The sequence below is a fragment of the Adiantum capillus-veneris genome, chromosome 16 (genome assembly GCF_014529385.1).
Source record: "Adiantum capillus-veneris isolate H3 chromosome 16, ASM1452938v2, whole genome shotgun sequence".
NCBI lineage: Eukaryota > Viridiplantae > Streptophyta > Polypodiopsida > Polypodiales > Pteridaceae > Adiantum > Adiantum capillus-veneris.
This window is the reverse complement of record NC_140946.1, coordinates 33,192,127-33,206,708: the sequence shown is the minus strand read 5'-3', so window position 1 is coordinate 33,206,708 and position 14,582 is coordinate 33,192,127. Positions and strand designations below refer to the sequence as shown.

Below are 14,582 nucleotides of genomic sequence, written 5' to 3'. Positions count from 1 at the left end.
GAACATTATTGCATGAATTGTACACGATTTCACAAATGGGTCCAATTGCCCACAATTGAGACAAATTGTACTTCAAACTACTTTGGATTTCCTATGCTCAATACTTGTTCTACTCATGTACACTCAAATGCACCCTCATAGAACTCAATTGCACATTAATAGGCCCAAACCTAAAATCGAGGATTGTATCGAATCAGACTAATTTGTGCAAAGATATACTCAACTGCATTTAAGTGGACCCAAATGCATGTCATACTAGTCAATCGCGCCCTCATTTGTACTCAATTATATGTAGCTTGAACTCAAGAACTCTCAATTTTAACTAATTGCAATGGAAACCTGCGTCAATTGCACTTTGCTACTTTCAATCAAGCTTGTTTGTACTCCATTAAATGGTATCAAAGAATTGCAATGGAAACCTACATCAATTGCAGTTTGCTACTTTCAATCAAGGTCGTTTGTACTCCATTAAATGGTATCCGCACTAAACGTACCTCACCCACTAATTGCAATTGGGGGACAAATCACAAATAAATTGAGTCAAGAGCAATCAAGTGTTTAATCAAATCCATTTCCATAAAGAATCATCTGTGAGGTCTCATGGGATTGTTCCTAAGACATTAAAATTTCTTGTCTTCTTCTTCTCTTCTTATGTGCATGACATAGGCAGCAATACTTAAGTTCAAAAATGGTCAAAACATGTTAAGTCCTAAGAAATAGATTTGGATGCATTTCTAATGCTTTTCTCTTTATCTTGTATTAGGGATTTTTTTAATGCTTACATAGCCTATGTTTTCAATGGCCTTTTCAACAAAACCTATCATCATTATTTTTGAAGGTATGTCAGAAAGCCATCCATATTTCTGGTTAGCTTAAAAACTTAAGCTAGAAACTTGTGTTGTGGCCTTACAGCCTTCTCCTTTATCCGTGTATCGCAGCAATTTAATTGTCACCCAACAAGATGTAGTTCTTACTCATCTTCCTCCATGAATGAGACATTTTTCAACAAGAGCTGCAATGGCAGACTATGAAGTCACAAGCACTACAGGGAATTCATGTCGGAAAGCCATGCAAATCTTTGGTTTGTTTCAAAACTTGCATTAGAAACCTATTTTGTGGCCTTTTAGACTTCTCCTTTATCTGTGCCTCACAACAATTTGATTGTTGCCCTTTTCTACAACAAGATGTGGCACTTTATCATCTTCCTCCTCCATGAATTATACAATTTTTCAACAAAAGAGCAAACTCCTTTCATCATTTTAGATATTTCAGGTTCGACGCATATTGCCGTTTTGAGGATCTTTGCACTATGGTTATATATTTCAATAGGATGAGCTTCAACCCCAATTGGTTTCCAAAGTGTCTTGTGAATAATACTTGTCTTGAATGGTAAGGGTTGCTTCACTTCCACCAACATGATGCAGTAAATTATGTGTACAAAGACCCTATAGACTGCTTTTGCAATCTCCCTAGATTTGAATGCCTCCTAGGTCATCATCAAGAAATCCCATTTAACCCGGTCCACTATGTAAACATCCATTGAGAGAAAATCATATGGGATTCTAAAAGTAGCATGACCATTTTTTTCTACATTGGGAATCACACCATACAAATACATCACTGCAGCACAAATGTGTCCTAGGTTTTTTTAATGGTGCGACTATGCATGCACAACGATGCAACCCAAGCGCATATATAGGTGAATTTTTTGCATGATACCTGGTATAGTCACCTCAAATTTTGTCTGTATTATACCCCTTCCCCCCTCTTCCCTACCGAATCCAAGAAAAGCCCAGACAGACATGCAAGTTAAAGACAAAGACAGTACAACCATCGAATCCATTTTTTATATTTGCAGCTACAAGCCAAATTGCTTCGCCATTCTGCATTCACATCAAATTTCAACTTGTATCTCCTAATATCACAAGTCTGAAAAGTAAAGCATTATCTGTTAGATATGCTTAATTCAGTAAAAATTATTTCAGTTAATTGAGTTGCCAAGAACAATTTAAGCAGCAATTATTCAAGAGATGATCATGAACATAGAATGCCTTGATAATTTCATGGCAGTCCAAAAAGGCTCCGAGTAATGCATTTAGACTTCAAATAGCTATATTAGGCCATAATACTCCACTTTTGATCATCCTTATCTCTGTTTACCATGACAGGCAAAGCTTTGACCACTTTGATCAAGGGCCAAAGAGAGACCAAACAGCTCCATTCTGGCTTCCCAAGACTCAATAAGCTCCCAACCACCTTTCAAGCTCATCCACTATATCACTAGATCGATGGGTTTCCTCTGTATCACCACCATCCAGCTCAAGGCCATGGTCAAGTAGGCGCATGTAAGGACGCTCCTGGACTAGGAAATCCAGCATTAATTTGGTAACAGTATTCCAGCCAAGCCCCAACCACCGCAACCTTGGGAAATAAGGCTTCTTCAGCCAGCTCACCACAAGAGCTGTTACACCTTTACAGTTCCGCATATCTAGCAACCTTAAGGAGCCCCCAAAGCCGCATCCTCTGCATGTCATACTTGCCAAAGCCATGAGAGAGGTATCCCCAATCTTATAGCAATCGCGCAACCTGAGATCCACAATCCGCATTCCACTATGAACAAGGTTCAGCACTGCTTTGTCTGTCAATGCCGAGATGTTAGACAAATCTATACACTCAAGAGTCTGTGAGATTGACCCTTCAACAAGGGCAGCTATCCCATCATCGCTTACCTTCTGGCAGCCACGAAGGGAGAGAAACAGGAGTGGTGTCGTACCTTTGCCTAATGTCAATAACCCCATATCACTAACATCAACGCCATTCAAAATTAATTCCTTCAGCCTCCTGAGTGATGCGATTGCTTCAAGGCCTTTATCTCCAATACTCTTGCAGCCCTTCAGGTTAAGACACTCTAGATCTCTACAATGTGATAACTGCCTAATGGAGCTGTTGCTTATCAGATTGCATGATGCTAATGTCACCGACACCAACTTGATTGTAACTGCCGAGAAGTCGTGGAATGTCAAATCTGTTATCCGAGGCGACCTCAGCAGTTCAAAAGTGTGCAAATTCAAAAACCTGTGCAGTATTTGTCTGCAGCTAGCATCTGATATCCTAGAAAATCCAGCTAAAGTAATGCTTTCCAGCTTTGTGCATTTCTCTGCCAGAAAGAGAAACCCTAAATCTTCCACTCGCTTAAACGAGGCGGGATATGCATCCTGGCTACGAGCAAGTAATAGCCTCTTTAAATTCGATATCCCTCCAAGATGCTGAATACCAGTTGTGGTTAAGTCGAATGCGATTAAGGGCTCTTCCACAGGCTCATCCTGGAGCTCAAGATCTGTAAGTGAAGGAAGATTTTCACATACCAGCATAACAAATGGGTCGGTAATTCTATCCAAAACCAGTGATAACTTCTGTAAATTTTGTAGCTGAGAAATTCTTTTCTGAAATTTTTGTGGTTGGATCTGTTCCATCGTAAAATTGAAAATCTCTTTAGCATCTCTCTCAGGGAAATAACCCAAACTCAGCACAGTTAGTTTCCGTGAAACCAGTCGCGTAATAGCTGCATATGCATAGTAGTCCAGGCAAGGATCTTGGCCATTCAAAGAGAGAGACTGCATGCAGCACATGTCACATTGAATTAGACGTGAAGGCTTATTTTAATCGTTCTTGAAGATTGAAACAAGAGCCACAAACCTCTAAAAAACAGCAGCGCTCTAATAGAGCTTCCAAACCAACACTCCAAATGCTACTCGCACGGCTTCCATCCCATGAACAAAACTCCAGATACAGGGACCTGCCAAAATGAGCATCAGTTAGAGTCACTCTGAAAGAAGAGAGAGAGAGAGAGAAAGAAAGGGGAAGGGAGGCTTTCTTGAAGAGGGAAAAAAAAAAAGGGGGGGGGGGGGGGGGGGGGGGGGGGGGGAGGGAAGGGGGCCAGGGGGTGTTGATGCAAGGGAGAAGAAGCTATAGGCTTGAAAGTTAAGCGAGCTCTTTTTAGCCTCTGACCTCCTCGACATAGTTACCCGGAACGGGAAACCGGAACGGGGAACGGGGAACGGCAACATGCATGAAATGCCATTCCTTGTTTCGGATACTCATGTTTGAAACACGGAACGGGAAAATGGGATGGGAACGGGGAACGGGGACTTGAAAATGGCCATTCAAGATTACCGACGGATAGATCTTATCAAGATCTCCCGTCAGAAGCAGGCCATCATCCATGGTCTTCTCCCGATTCCTCGGAAGGAGGTCAGTCCCATTGAAATCTCCGTTGTTTTGCTGTCTGTCGTATTCACTGCTAGAACCCATGTGTGTTGCGGAAAAAAGGATCGGATCTTCCATAGGAGAAGAATCATATGGGCTCTGATACCACTGTAACAGCCTTGGACACTCCAAGCAAGAAATCTACAGCAACATAGAGAGAGAGAGAGAGAGAGAGAGAGAGAGAGAGAGAGAGAGAGAGCGGCGGGGTTCTATTCTCAGATACACTAGCCCCAAAATCTGGCGCCCCTTTCGATACTTCTTTCTTTACTACTTCGCAAATGTACAAGTTTGGGGCCTCTGCTTTGCTTCCACTGCACTTGGAATCCAAAGAGAGAGAGCCCACAAAACATAAGTAAAGGCCCTTGGCCATGAAAAGCTACTTGCACCCAAAAGCATATGTGCCCAAAAGCTTGCATCCTTGGGCTGGCCGTATAAGACAGGTGTCAGTACAGGCCACATCAGCAACCTCCACGATTGCTAGGACTGCCCATACAAATGGCCATGCCAATAGTGGATTCATGTTGCTTTGATTTTTAAGGGTTTAGGCCCCTCAACCATGGTCTTCGAGTTGGAGGGTTAGGTTTTAAAAACCCTAACCCTTCGGATATTCCACCTCACAAACTTGTGATAGATGGTCTTCTGCCATTGGTTGTGGACCTCATCAGGCGGATGATTCTTCAGATACTTAACATAGTTCGGGTCCTTGGAATACTTGATTATGCGCTTGGCACAGGTTCAGTCGTCCCTCGAGTCGAACTTATGTAAACCAACCCCAAATAATTTTTCTTTTGCATAATATTTAGATTCTTTTTGGAACACTGTTTGCAAATCGTTTCGAATTAGATTACATTTGTTTTGAACTTGTCTTGGTGCCTCGTAATTTTGTCCAAAAAGGCCAAGAAAACAAGGTGTGCAGACTTAAGAACCCATTGTTTGGTTTGAAGCAAGCTCCACGTGCTTGGCATGAAGATTCCCCTAGTTGGCTGCAATTGGTTTGTTCAGAATAGTCCAACTGAGTGCACTTTGTATAACAAGTGTGTGGATAATGTATTTTTTGTGCTCTATGTTGATGACATGTTACTCATTGGTCCAAATGAGGGACATATTGCTCATTTTAAGGCTGTTTCAATGCCTCTTTTAATATGTATTTGGGCTTTTCATCGTTATTTGGGTGTACAATTTAAGCAAGTTGATGAAGGTATTGTGCCAGACAAAGTATATTGAGACACTGTTGCATAGATTCAGCCTTGAAGATTGCAAGCTTGTTGCTACTCCTATAAGGTTTGAAGTTTAGTCTTCATGATGCTAGAGGCTACTTTGATGTCACTCTCTATCTTCACATTGTTGGTTGCTTAATATCAGTATGCAATCTCGCAGGTGCATACTCGCAAGTGTGAGTTGAGTTATGCATAGCCCAAGGTATATGCATTGGAGGCTGTTAAGCGGATCTCTTGTTACTTGAGTGGCACTATACATCTTGGGTTGTTTTATCCCAAAGGGAGATCAATGCCCCCAGATTTACATGCTCTTTTAGACTCTGATTGTGTTGGTTGTTATGACACTAGAGTGTCCACTATCAGTCTTTGTTTCATGCTTGGCAGCCTTTTTGACCCTTTGCATTACATAAAATCGACCAAAGGTCCATATACAAGAAATATGGGAAAACCCTAAAAAGATATACAATGAGATCATGGGGGAAAATCCCAAATCAAACCACAAGATACATCTAGAGATAGGATAATTTAATCAGTTGGTGAAATGTGGCTATTTGGATTGTGATTTGCCCAACGCTTTGTCCACCTCACTCGATGTAGTGAAAGCCACAAAGTCCAATGCTATGTATCTAACTAATATAAGGCATCTACTATGAAAACCTCCTGTAGCAACTCACAAAAGCCAAGGGACTATGAAACCCCTAGGTTGTGCCTCCAAAATCATCCGCGTCCACTCTTAACATTTTTTAATGATGTACCCCAAAAAAGGATGTCGATCTACGGTACAACCCTACTGTAGGAGGGACCCACTCGTCATCATCTCAAAAGACAAGGGGAGGTACCAAGATGCACATCTATCTAACCAAACCAACTTTCCCAAGGCCTCACTAAACTACCTCTCAAATAGATTTGCAAATTGTTTGATATCCATAAAGTAGTTGGCCTCAACTATTGTCTGCTTCTGTATGGTATCGTAAACAGCCTCCATCGCCCAAAAGGAGTCCTCATGTAAAACCTATACTCTAAATCTACTCACGGGAGCTCTCTCTGAATCGAGGAAAACATGACGTGTTCCTAACAGCCGCACGAAACACATGTCGACACACAATGGCCCAATCCTTAGAGAGACATCTGAAGATCTCGATGGACCAAGCGCAAAGAACTGTGTAGGCAAGATCTCATATAATGAGACATCTCTCGGTGATGCAAAACCTGTCGAGTAATCAAACTCTGCAAACTAAGAAGACTCGCTCTCTTTCTCCCCTCAATAGCTCCTATTGTAAGAGACACCTACGACTCAATCTCCAAGAGATCCAAAGTCTATTGAACTAAGAAGACTCGCTCTCTTGCTCCCCCTCAATAGCTCCTATCGTAAGAGACACCTACGACTCAATCTCCAAGAGATCCAAAGTCTACTGAACTAAGAAGACTCGCTCTCTTGCTCCCCCTCAATAGCTCCTACTGTAAGAGACACCTACGACTCAATCTCCAAGAGATCCGAAGTCTACTGAACTCGCCTATCTTGGGGCAACTCATGCTAGTCATGAATTGCCACCACCTGTTGATCCTCCTACTTTATCCCTCTATTCAGTTGCTTTGGGTCCTGCTCTGGGTCTTCCTCTCGATCCTGATCTTGTAATCGCTCCTCTGCAGGTCTATCTGGAGGTTGCTCCGCCACACCCAGCCTCTTGTCTCACTACCAATCTATAAACAAGGATAGGTTGTCCCTATACTTGTCCACTTGTTTGTCTCTATCTCAATCTCTGATCAAAATAGTGTTGCTGCTGAGCACTCTGCTACTGCTCACTCTGACTCCCTTGATCTCTATCATGTTGTCACATAGAGTCCTGTTGTTGAGTCTGTTGTGGCTGTAAGTGATGTCTCCTCATGTGACCAGCCTGTCTTTGCTATCACTCTATAGGGAAATCCCTCACCACATGCCCCATCTCATGACATTTAAGACACTGATTCAGTCTGCTCGTAACCACAATCCTTTGTGAGTGTAACACTCTTTTCCACTGACGGTATCTAAAAATATTGTGGAAGGGGTGGTAGCCACCTATATAGATGGCATACATGTCTCTATCTATATTGAACACATGAATGGTGAGCCAAAGATAGAACCCATCTGTCTCAACATGTCTGGCAACCAAAATTGTGCACGCAACTTTAGAAAAGCTATTTTAACAAGATAATTCAAAACCTGACATCTGTACTCAAAAGCACCTAATGTAAAATTCTCATTCCACGGATGCAGAAAAACCAATCTGACCCCTCAAGCCGAGAAGATTGTGGTTGATGACCCTTGAGGCAAGCTCCTGTGATGAGAAGATAGCAATGAAAGTATCTCGCAACTTCAATCGAAAATATACATCGTTTTATCTTTTCCTGAATCTAAAAGTGCCCATTGTATCACACAAGCTTTGAGAAAGCCTCTCCTTGCCCTTCCCCTCTTTTGTAGGGGTGCTTTCTCAAACCGAAACAGCACCCAATCATTCTCCTTCATTTGCAAGTCGCATCGATGCTTGTCTGCTGCCTTTTTATGCCATGTTTGAGACGTCTGCAAAGCCTCCTCTACCTTGGCAAAAGCAGTCTCCAGATCTTGTGTGTATTGATCTGGTTCAAATATCTTGTCATTGGTGCTCAGAATCGATGGAACCTTTCTAACACGCTCGACAATCTCAAATGGCACCTTCCTCGTAGATGTGTGAACAGTGTTGTTGTAAGCAAACTTCAACAGAGGCAAATACTTTTCCCATTAATCTTTATTGTCAAAAATATACGACTTCAACAAGTCCAAAACCACTGAATTGCCTATTTCCAATTACCCATCTGTCTTTGGATGAAACGACGACAAGAATTTAAGCTAAGTGCATATATTCTCCCACATTGTTCTCCATAACAAGCTCATGAATCTAGGGTCTCTATTTGACATTATTTGATCCTGGCAGTGTGCATGATGTCATTGGTGATTCTCTTGTGAAGAGGGCATGCTTAGAAGCTACTCCAATAACTCCAATTGAGGTGTCTTGATTCGCTTATGGCATGAGTTGTTTAGTCACGCAGGACTGTGCTCGTCCCTGCTTAGTAAGTATCCTTTCGCCGGACGTTTGTTGTTTCTCCTCTCACTAGATGTGATATGATTTTCGGCATCAAGTGGTTTCGTGAGCATGATCCACAAGTTAATTGGAAAGAAAGCACGCTCACTCTCTCCCTAGAGCGTGCCTCTCCCGTAGTCATTCGCGGTGAGCAAGGCATCCATTCTTTGCCTCTAATCTCTCATGTGCAAGCTAAGCACAAGCTACAACGAGGAGCTCAAGCGGTGTTCATTTATGCCACTCCAATGGCTCAAGACCTCAAGACTTCAGAACAGTATTTAAGTTTGTTTAAAGAACAAGTTAATAATTGGGAATTGCCCAAAACAACATATGATGTGCATTCATTTTTAGATATGTGTCACGCATATTGTTCGCATATTTGATGTTTAAATGGGGTTAAGACTCGCCGTCGGCGCGTTGTCTTGCCCGAGGCATCCATTGAGGCTTTTGAAGCTCTCAAGGTTGCGGTCATCCTTGCCTCTTGGGATGATCCATTTGACGTATGGACGGATGCGAGCAACGTCTCCATAGGAGCTGATGGCCGTCCAGTTGCATTTCTCAGTAGGAAGTTAAACATTGCAGAAAAGAATTACTCTATGTTCGATAAGGAGCTTCTCTCTGTCATTCATTCTCTAAAGCATTGGAGGCATTTTTGTATTGTAGAGATTTTATTGTCCGTATACTAATCATCAAGCCCTCAAGTGGCTCCAGTCTATGCCTAGTTCACATTGGAGTGACAGCCAGGCAAGGTGGTCTCAGTTTTTTGAGCAATTTGGTGGTTTGATTGATTATGTTCCTAGTAAAGCTAACCCCGTTGCAGATGCGCTAAGTCACAAAGGACAGATCTTGGCGCTTGAGTTGAGTTCCACAGTCTCCACAAAATCAAAAATCAATATGCAGATTTCGAGTTTGGTAAGCAATGGTTACAAGCTCTTGCTTCCCAAGGGCCCAACAACTATCTCATTCATGAGGGTCTCTTGTATTTTTGTCACCGTCTTTGTATGTTATCTTCTCTTAGGCAAGCCATATTGCACGATGCACATGATGACAGAGATGGGCACATAGGCATGAATACCACTTTAGAAAAAATAGATAATCATTTATCCTTGATGTGCTAGGTCTAGCTAAATACTTTTGCACAAAAGAAGAAGCAACTGGCTTCTTTGAAGAAATCATGTTTTTACGAGAGTCTAAGTTATCTATGTTAAGAACTCTATTGATTTTGGAGTAGGTTATATATCCACTACCCAATTTTTTGGCAGCTTAACCTCTAACCAAGCAATTTAATCACAATTTAACATCGGTGAATGAACATCTAAATGCATAATTATATTTTTCTCTTTATAATCTTTCTTTTCAATGGATGTTAGTTTACCTTCATAGATTGCTAGTAAACCAAAATTTATTGTTCTTCCTAATTTTAAAAAAGTAATTTCTACATTAGGAGTTAGATGCTATAGGTCACAGTGAGCTATTTTAATATCAAGTGTTAAGGTTCACCAAAATATGGGTCTTCAAGAGACACATTATAATTAGGCCTTACTTGCAGGTAGACTAGACCGAGACTTGACCGTTTGCAAGGTTACTTTCAATTCCACCAAGAAATTGCAAATTTCTATGTCTACTATCTAAAATCACCCCTTTGTGGTTTGCCAAAGTCGATTGTAACAGATAGAGATGTCAAGTTTACATCAAACTTTTGGCAACCACTCTTTAAAAATTTTGGCACTAAGTTAAATTTTTCATCTGCATTTCATCCACAGTACGATGGTCAAACTGAGATCTACAATCAGTTAGGCTTCAATGTCTTGAAGTCATATGTGCATGATCAACATTCTTATTGGAAGTATTATCTCCCGCTAGTTCAAGAAATTTTGAATGACTCCTATTCCAGTACCATTGGTAGAACTTCGTAAGAGGCACCCTTTGGCCCTCCGTTCCAATCTTTGTTGACTAGACAGGTCAGTCAGTTGTTGCCAGATACCAATGCTAAGAGCCAGTCCTTGGATGAGATTACTGAGAGTGTGAAGCTTCGGCTAAGCAAGGCTCAAGAATCTTATTCATGGTAGGCTAATAAGCATCGACGCGATGTTACTATGTCACGTGACACATCCAACCCTATGTGTCCATGGACAAGCTATAGCATGACAAGGGTTCAGTCAGTCCAATCAGTCTAGCTTAGAAAGTGTTCTGGCACTTTTGTGAGTCTGTTCGCAGACCGTGCATGAACAATCATTTAGATTAGATGCATATCCTCCGGTTGCACACAGCATGATCATAAGCATTCCCATCAGAATCCATCAGGGGAATTTTCTAGTGCATAAAATCTATTTTCCCTATTTTTGACATTTTTCACTTATTTATTAAGTGACTTTTGTTGGAAAGTAGGTAGGGCAATTTTGCTAAGTTTGTATATAAGCAAACCAAAGCTAGCACTTTCTGGCAGAAGAGGCAACAGGAGCACCTTGCTCAACAGGCAACTTCTCAACAAGACCCCCCACATCAACAGAGCTAGCGTTTTTGCATCTACAAGGACCTAGCGTTTCCATCCACAGGCAGCCTGGCGTTTTGTGCACAGCAGATCAGCCAGGCAGCAGCAAGACAAATCAAGAAGCCTAGCGTTTTGCATTTGCAGGACAACCGGCAACAATAGGACAATTTTCAGCCCTAGCATTTTTGCATCTACAAGACAACTCAGCGTTTTTACACAATCTTCGTGACGGAGCCTCATTAAGCATCAGCGTTTTCACTTTTCAACAGTCAGTACCCACAGTAGAACCCCCAAACCACGCAGATCTCACCTTCCCGTAGCAGATCCTCGCCTACAGTTTCAGCCCGGAAAACGCAGATTTCAGCTTCTGCGTTTTCAGCACATCGTCGTCGCCATCGACATCGTCACCGACATAGAGTCAGAATTCAGCAAATAAAGATTTGCAAATTTCAGCCATTAGCGTTTTCAGATTTCAGCCCGTCTCATCGTCGTCGACATCGTCGGCAAGTCCAAGCATTGTAAAGATTTGTGAAATCATAAGTAGACCGCTCTCGCCATAGAGAGTGGGGCATTCGGAGGAGGGTTTGACAACATTCTGGTGTCGTATTCCCTTCTCTCTATCTCTCAGTCTCAGCACCTTCATTCACAGTGTCTATTCCCTTTGCTTGTGTCCATTGCACTCTCTCACTAAAGGAACGGAAGGCTCTCCCTTCCGTAAGTAAAAGGAACCTTAAGCACAGTTCGGAGCACTCATCTTGAGCAAAGTTCAACATTCACTTCCGCTGCACCTTACATTGGTATCACAGCTTTGGCAGTGTTCTGTACCACTCAAGGAAAGAACCACAGAAAATTTTTTTGCTTATTGAGGTCGCACAAACCCAAGTTCACTTGGGCATGTCAATTCCTAATCGTGTTTTTGAAGAGTGACAGGAAACCCAAGAAAGAAGGGCTTGTCCAGCCTCCCCTTGTGCCTCTTTTCATTCATTGAGAGCGGACTGTGCACTTAGCCGCCGGCCAATCGACGTGAGGTGGGAAAAAGCAACCTTGGTGTGAGCGCAAGGCCGCCAAGGGGTGCGCCCGCAGAAAAGAGCAGATCTCGAGTGAAGAGAAGATCCTTCTCTAACACAAATTGCAAGCAAAAAAAGAACCTCAAGGACTCAAGAACCTCAAGAACTCAAGAAACCGCAAGAACCTCAAGAACTCAAGAACCCCAAGAACCAAGAGCCCCAAGAACCCAAGTTCCTCGTGAACTTAAGAACCCAAGACCGCAAGAACCCTCGACTTCAGTGGATGGTCATCACTCGAAGCGGAATGGATACTTCGCTTGGAGGTGATGAGCATGAGAGAGGCGAAGAAGAATTTCCTCACCCAGGAGGTTTTTCCGACCCTCCCCCTTCCCCATCTACGCCGAGGATTGCACCAGATCCTATGGAAGCTTGGTGCAAGACGATGATGGACATGATGATAACATGGCACGAAGCAAGAATGGCAGCCATGGAGCGTAAGCGTGAGCAATTACGCTTGGAGGCCAAAGAATTTGATCGCAAGTACGCAGAAAGAACAACAGAATTGGATCGCAAGAACGTTGTTCATTCTTCCTCTCTCATTTCTAATGTACAGGCGAAGATTGAAGAGATTCGGGAAAGGAGACTCTCTCAATCTCTTCTTCTCCCAAGCATGACACACAAGATTTGCATGATGATTTGAATGACAAGCATGATGATTTGCATGATGATCACGATGTGATTTCTCACAAGCATGATGATTTGCATGATGATCAAGATGTGATTTCTCACCAGCATAATGATTTGCATGAAGATGATGTGATTGTTCACAAGAATGATGATGTGTTAGTGGATACTTTCTCTAGTAAAGCAGATTCAATCAATCACGAAGAACTGATCTTGGCTCTCGAGCCTAGGTCCAAAGAACCCCCTCAAGAAGAACCGATCTTGGCTCTCGAGTCAAGGTCCAAAGAACCCTCACAGGAAGTACTATCTGTTCGAATGATTAGTCAGCACGCATTGTTCGAGTGTTTCATTTGTGATCGTTACCTGTATTTTAGTCAGCGTCTTTATGTGATCCCTTTTCATAGGCATGACATATTGTACGTTGACCACAATTTTCTCATGAATGAGCACGGATGTATGCGGATGATTCATGAAAAGATGAAATGTTTGTATTCAAGGAATTCACATTCCATGTCTCTTGGCACAACACAGTCATAGAAAGAGCACAAGAAGGATTGAGCATCAAGCATCGGCATTTCCATTGTGTTTTGCCACAGTTGATTGATTTAGATCAGAAAGTCAAGATTCGACCCCATTGTTTGTGTGTGTTTGATGAACGGTTTGGCACTCTGTCACTTTGTTCATCTGCATTGCATGTACAATTTGTTCGAAAGAATAGTGTTTTTCCAGTCAGTTTACATGGAATGGGTATGTTCATGTTTTTGAGTTGGAAGTCGTTTCAGGAATTTTCAGCCTCGGAGATTCTTGAAGAAGGTAGACGCATGACTATAGACGAAGTGGAAGTATTGAAGAAGACTTTGTGTCGCTTTCGGCGTGGCCCAAAGAAGCAAGCGTTGCAGACCTTTATGAAGTTCAAGTATCGCACGACCCACACCACAGAGTGGGTCGGCGAAGAGTCCTTTGGAGGATTCTGGATATTGTTGGCGATCTCCCTCGACGCCATACAATTCGGTACCAGTACCTCACTTTGAAAAGGAGGGGATGTCACATGACACATCCAACCCCATGTGTCCGTGGACAAGCTACAGCATGACAAGGGTTCAGTCAATCCAGTCAGTCTAGCTTAGGAAGTGTTCTGGCACTTTTGTGAGTCTGTTCGCGCAGACCGTGCATGACCAATCACTTAGATTAGATGCATATCCTCCGGATGCACACAGCATGATCATAAGCATTCCCATCAGAATCTATTAAGGGCATTTTCCAGTGCATAAAACCTATTTTCCCTATTTTTAACATTTTTCACTTATTTATTAAGTGACTTTTGTTGGAAAGTAGATAGGGCAATTTTGCTAAGTTTGTATATAAGCAAACCAAAGCTAGCACTTTCTGGCAGAAGAGGCAACAGGAGCACCTTGCTCAACAGGCAACTTCTCAGCAAGACCCCCCACATCAGTAGAGCTAGCGTTTCCATCCACAGGCAGCCTTGCGTTTTGTGCACAGCAGATCAACCCCGGCAGCAGCAAGACAAATCAAGAAGCCTAGCATTTTGCATTTGCAGGACAACCGGCAGCAGTAGGACAATTTTAAGCCCTAGCGTTTTTGCATCTACAAGACAACTCAACGTTTTTGCAGATCTTCGCGACGGAACCTCATTAAGTATCAGCGTTTTCAGTTTTCAGCAGTCAGTACCCACAGTAGAACCCCCAAACCTCGCAGATCTCACCTTCTCGCAGCAGATCCTCGCCACACGGTCAAATTCCGCAAGGTTTACAGTTTCAGCCCGGAAAACGCAGATTTCAGCATCTGCGTTTTCAGCGCGTCG

General features: G+C 42.6%; 1 protein-coding gene across 1 annotated transcript in view; it reads right to left on the bottom strand.

Annotated features, from left to right (window-relative positions):
• Positions 1–1,827: 1,827 nt before the first annotated feature.
• Positions 1,828–14,582, bottom strand: part of LOC147438831 (F-box/LRR-repeat protein 10-like) — a 34,313-nt gene continuing 21,558 nt past the window's right edge. The window contains exons 3-4 of the mRNA XM_086484797.1: positions 3,697–3,796; positions 1,828–3,614 (exon numbers count right to left, since the gene is read on the bottom strand). Of these exons, the coding sequence (XP_086340923.1) occupies positions 2,238–3,614; positions 3,697–3,796 (1,477 nt within the window). The 3' untranslated portion in view covers positions 1,828–2,237. The remainder of the gene's footprint in view (positions 3,615–3,696; positions 3,797–14,582) is intronic.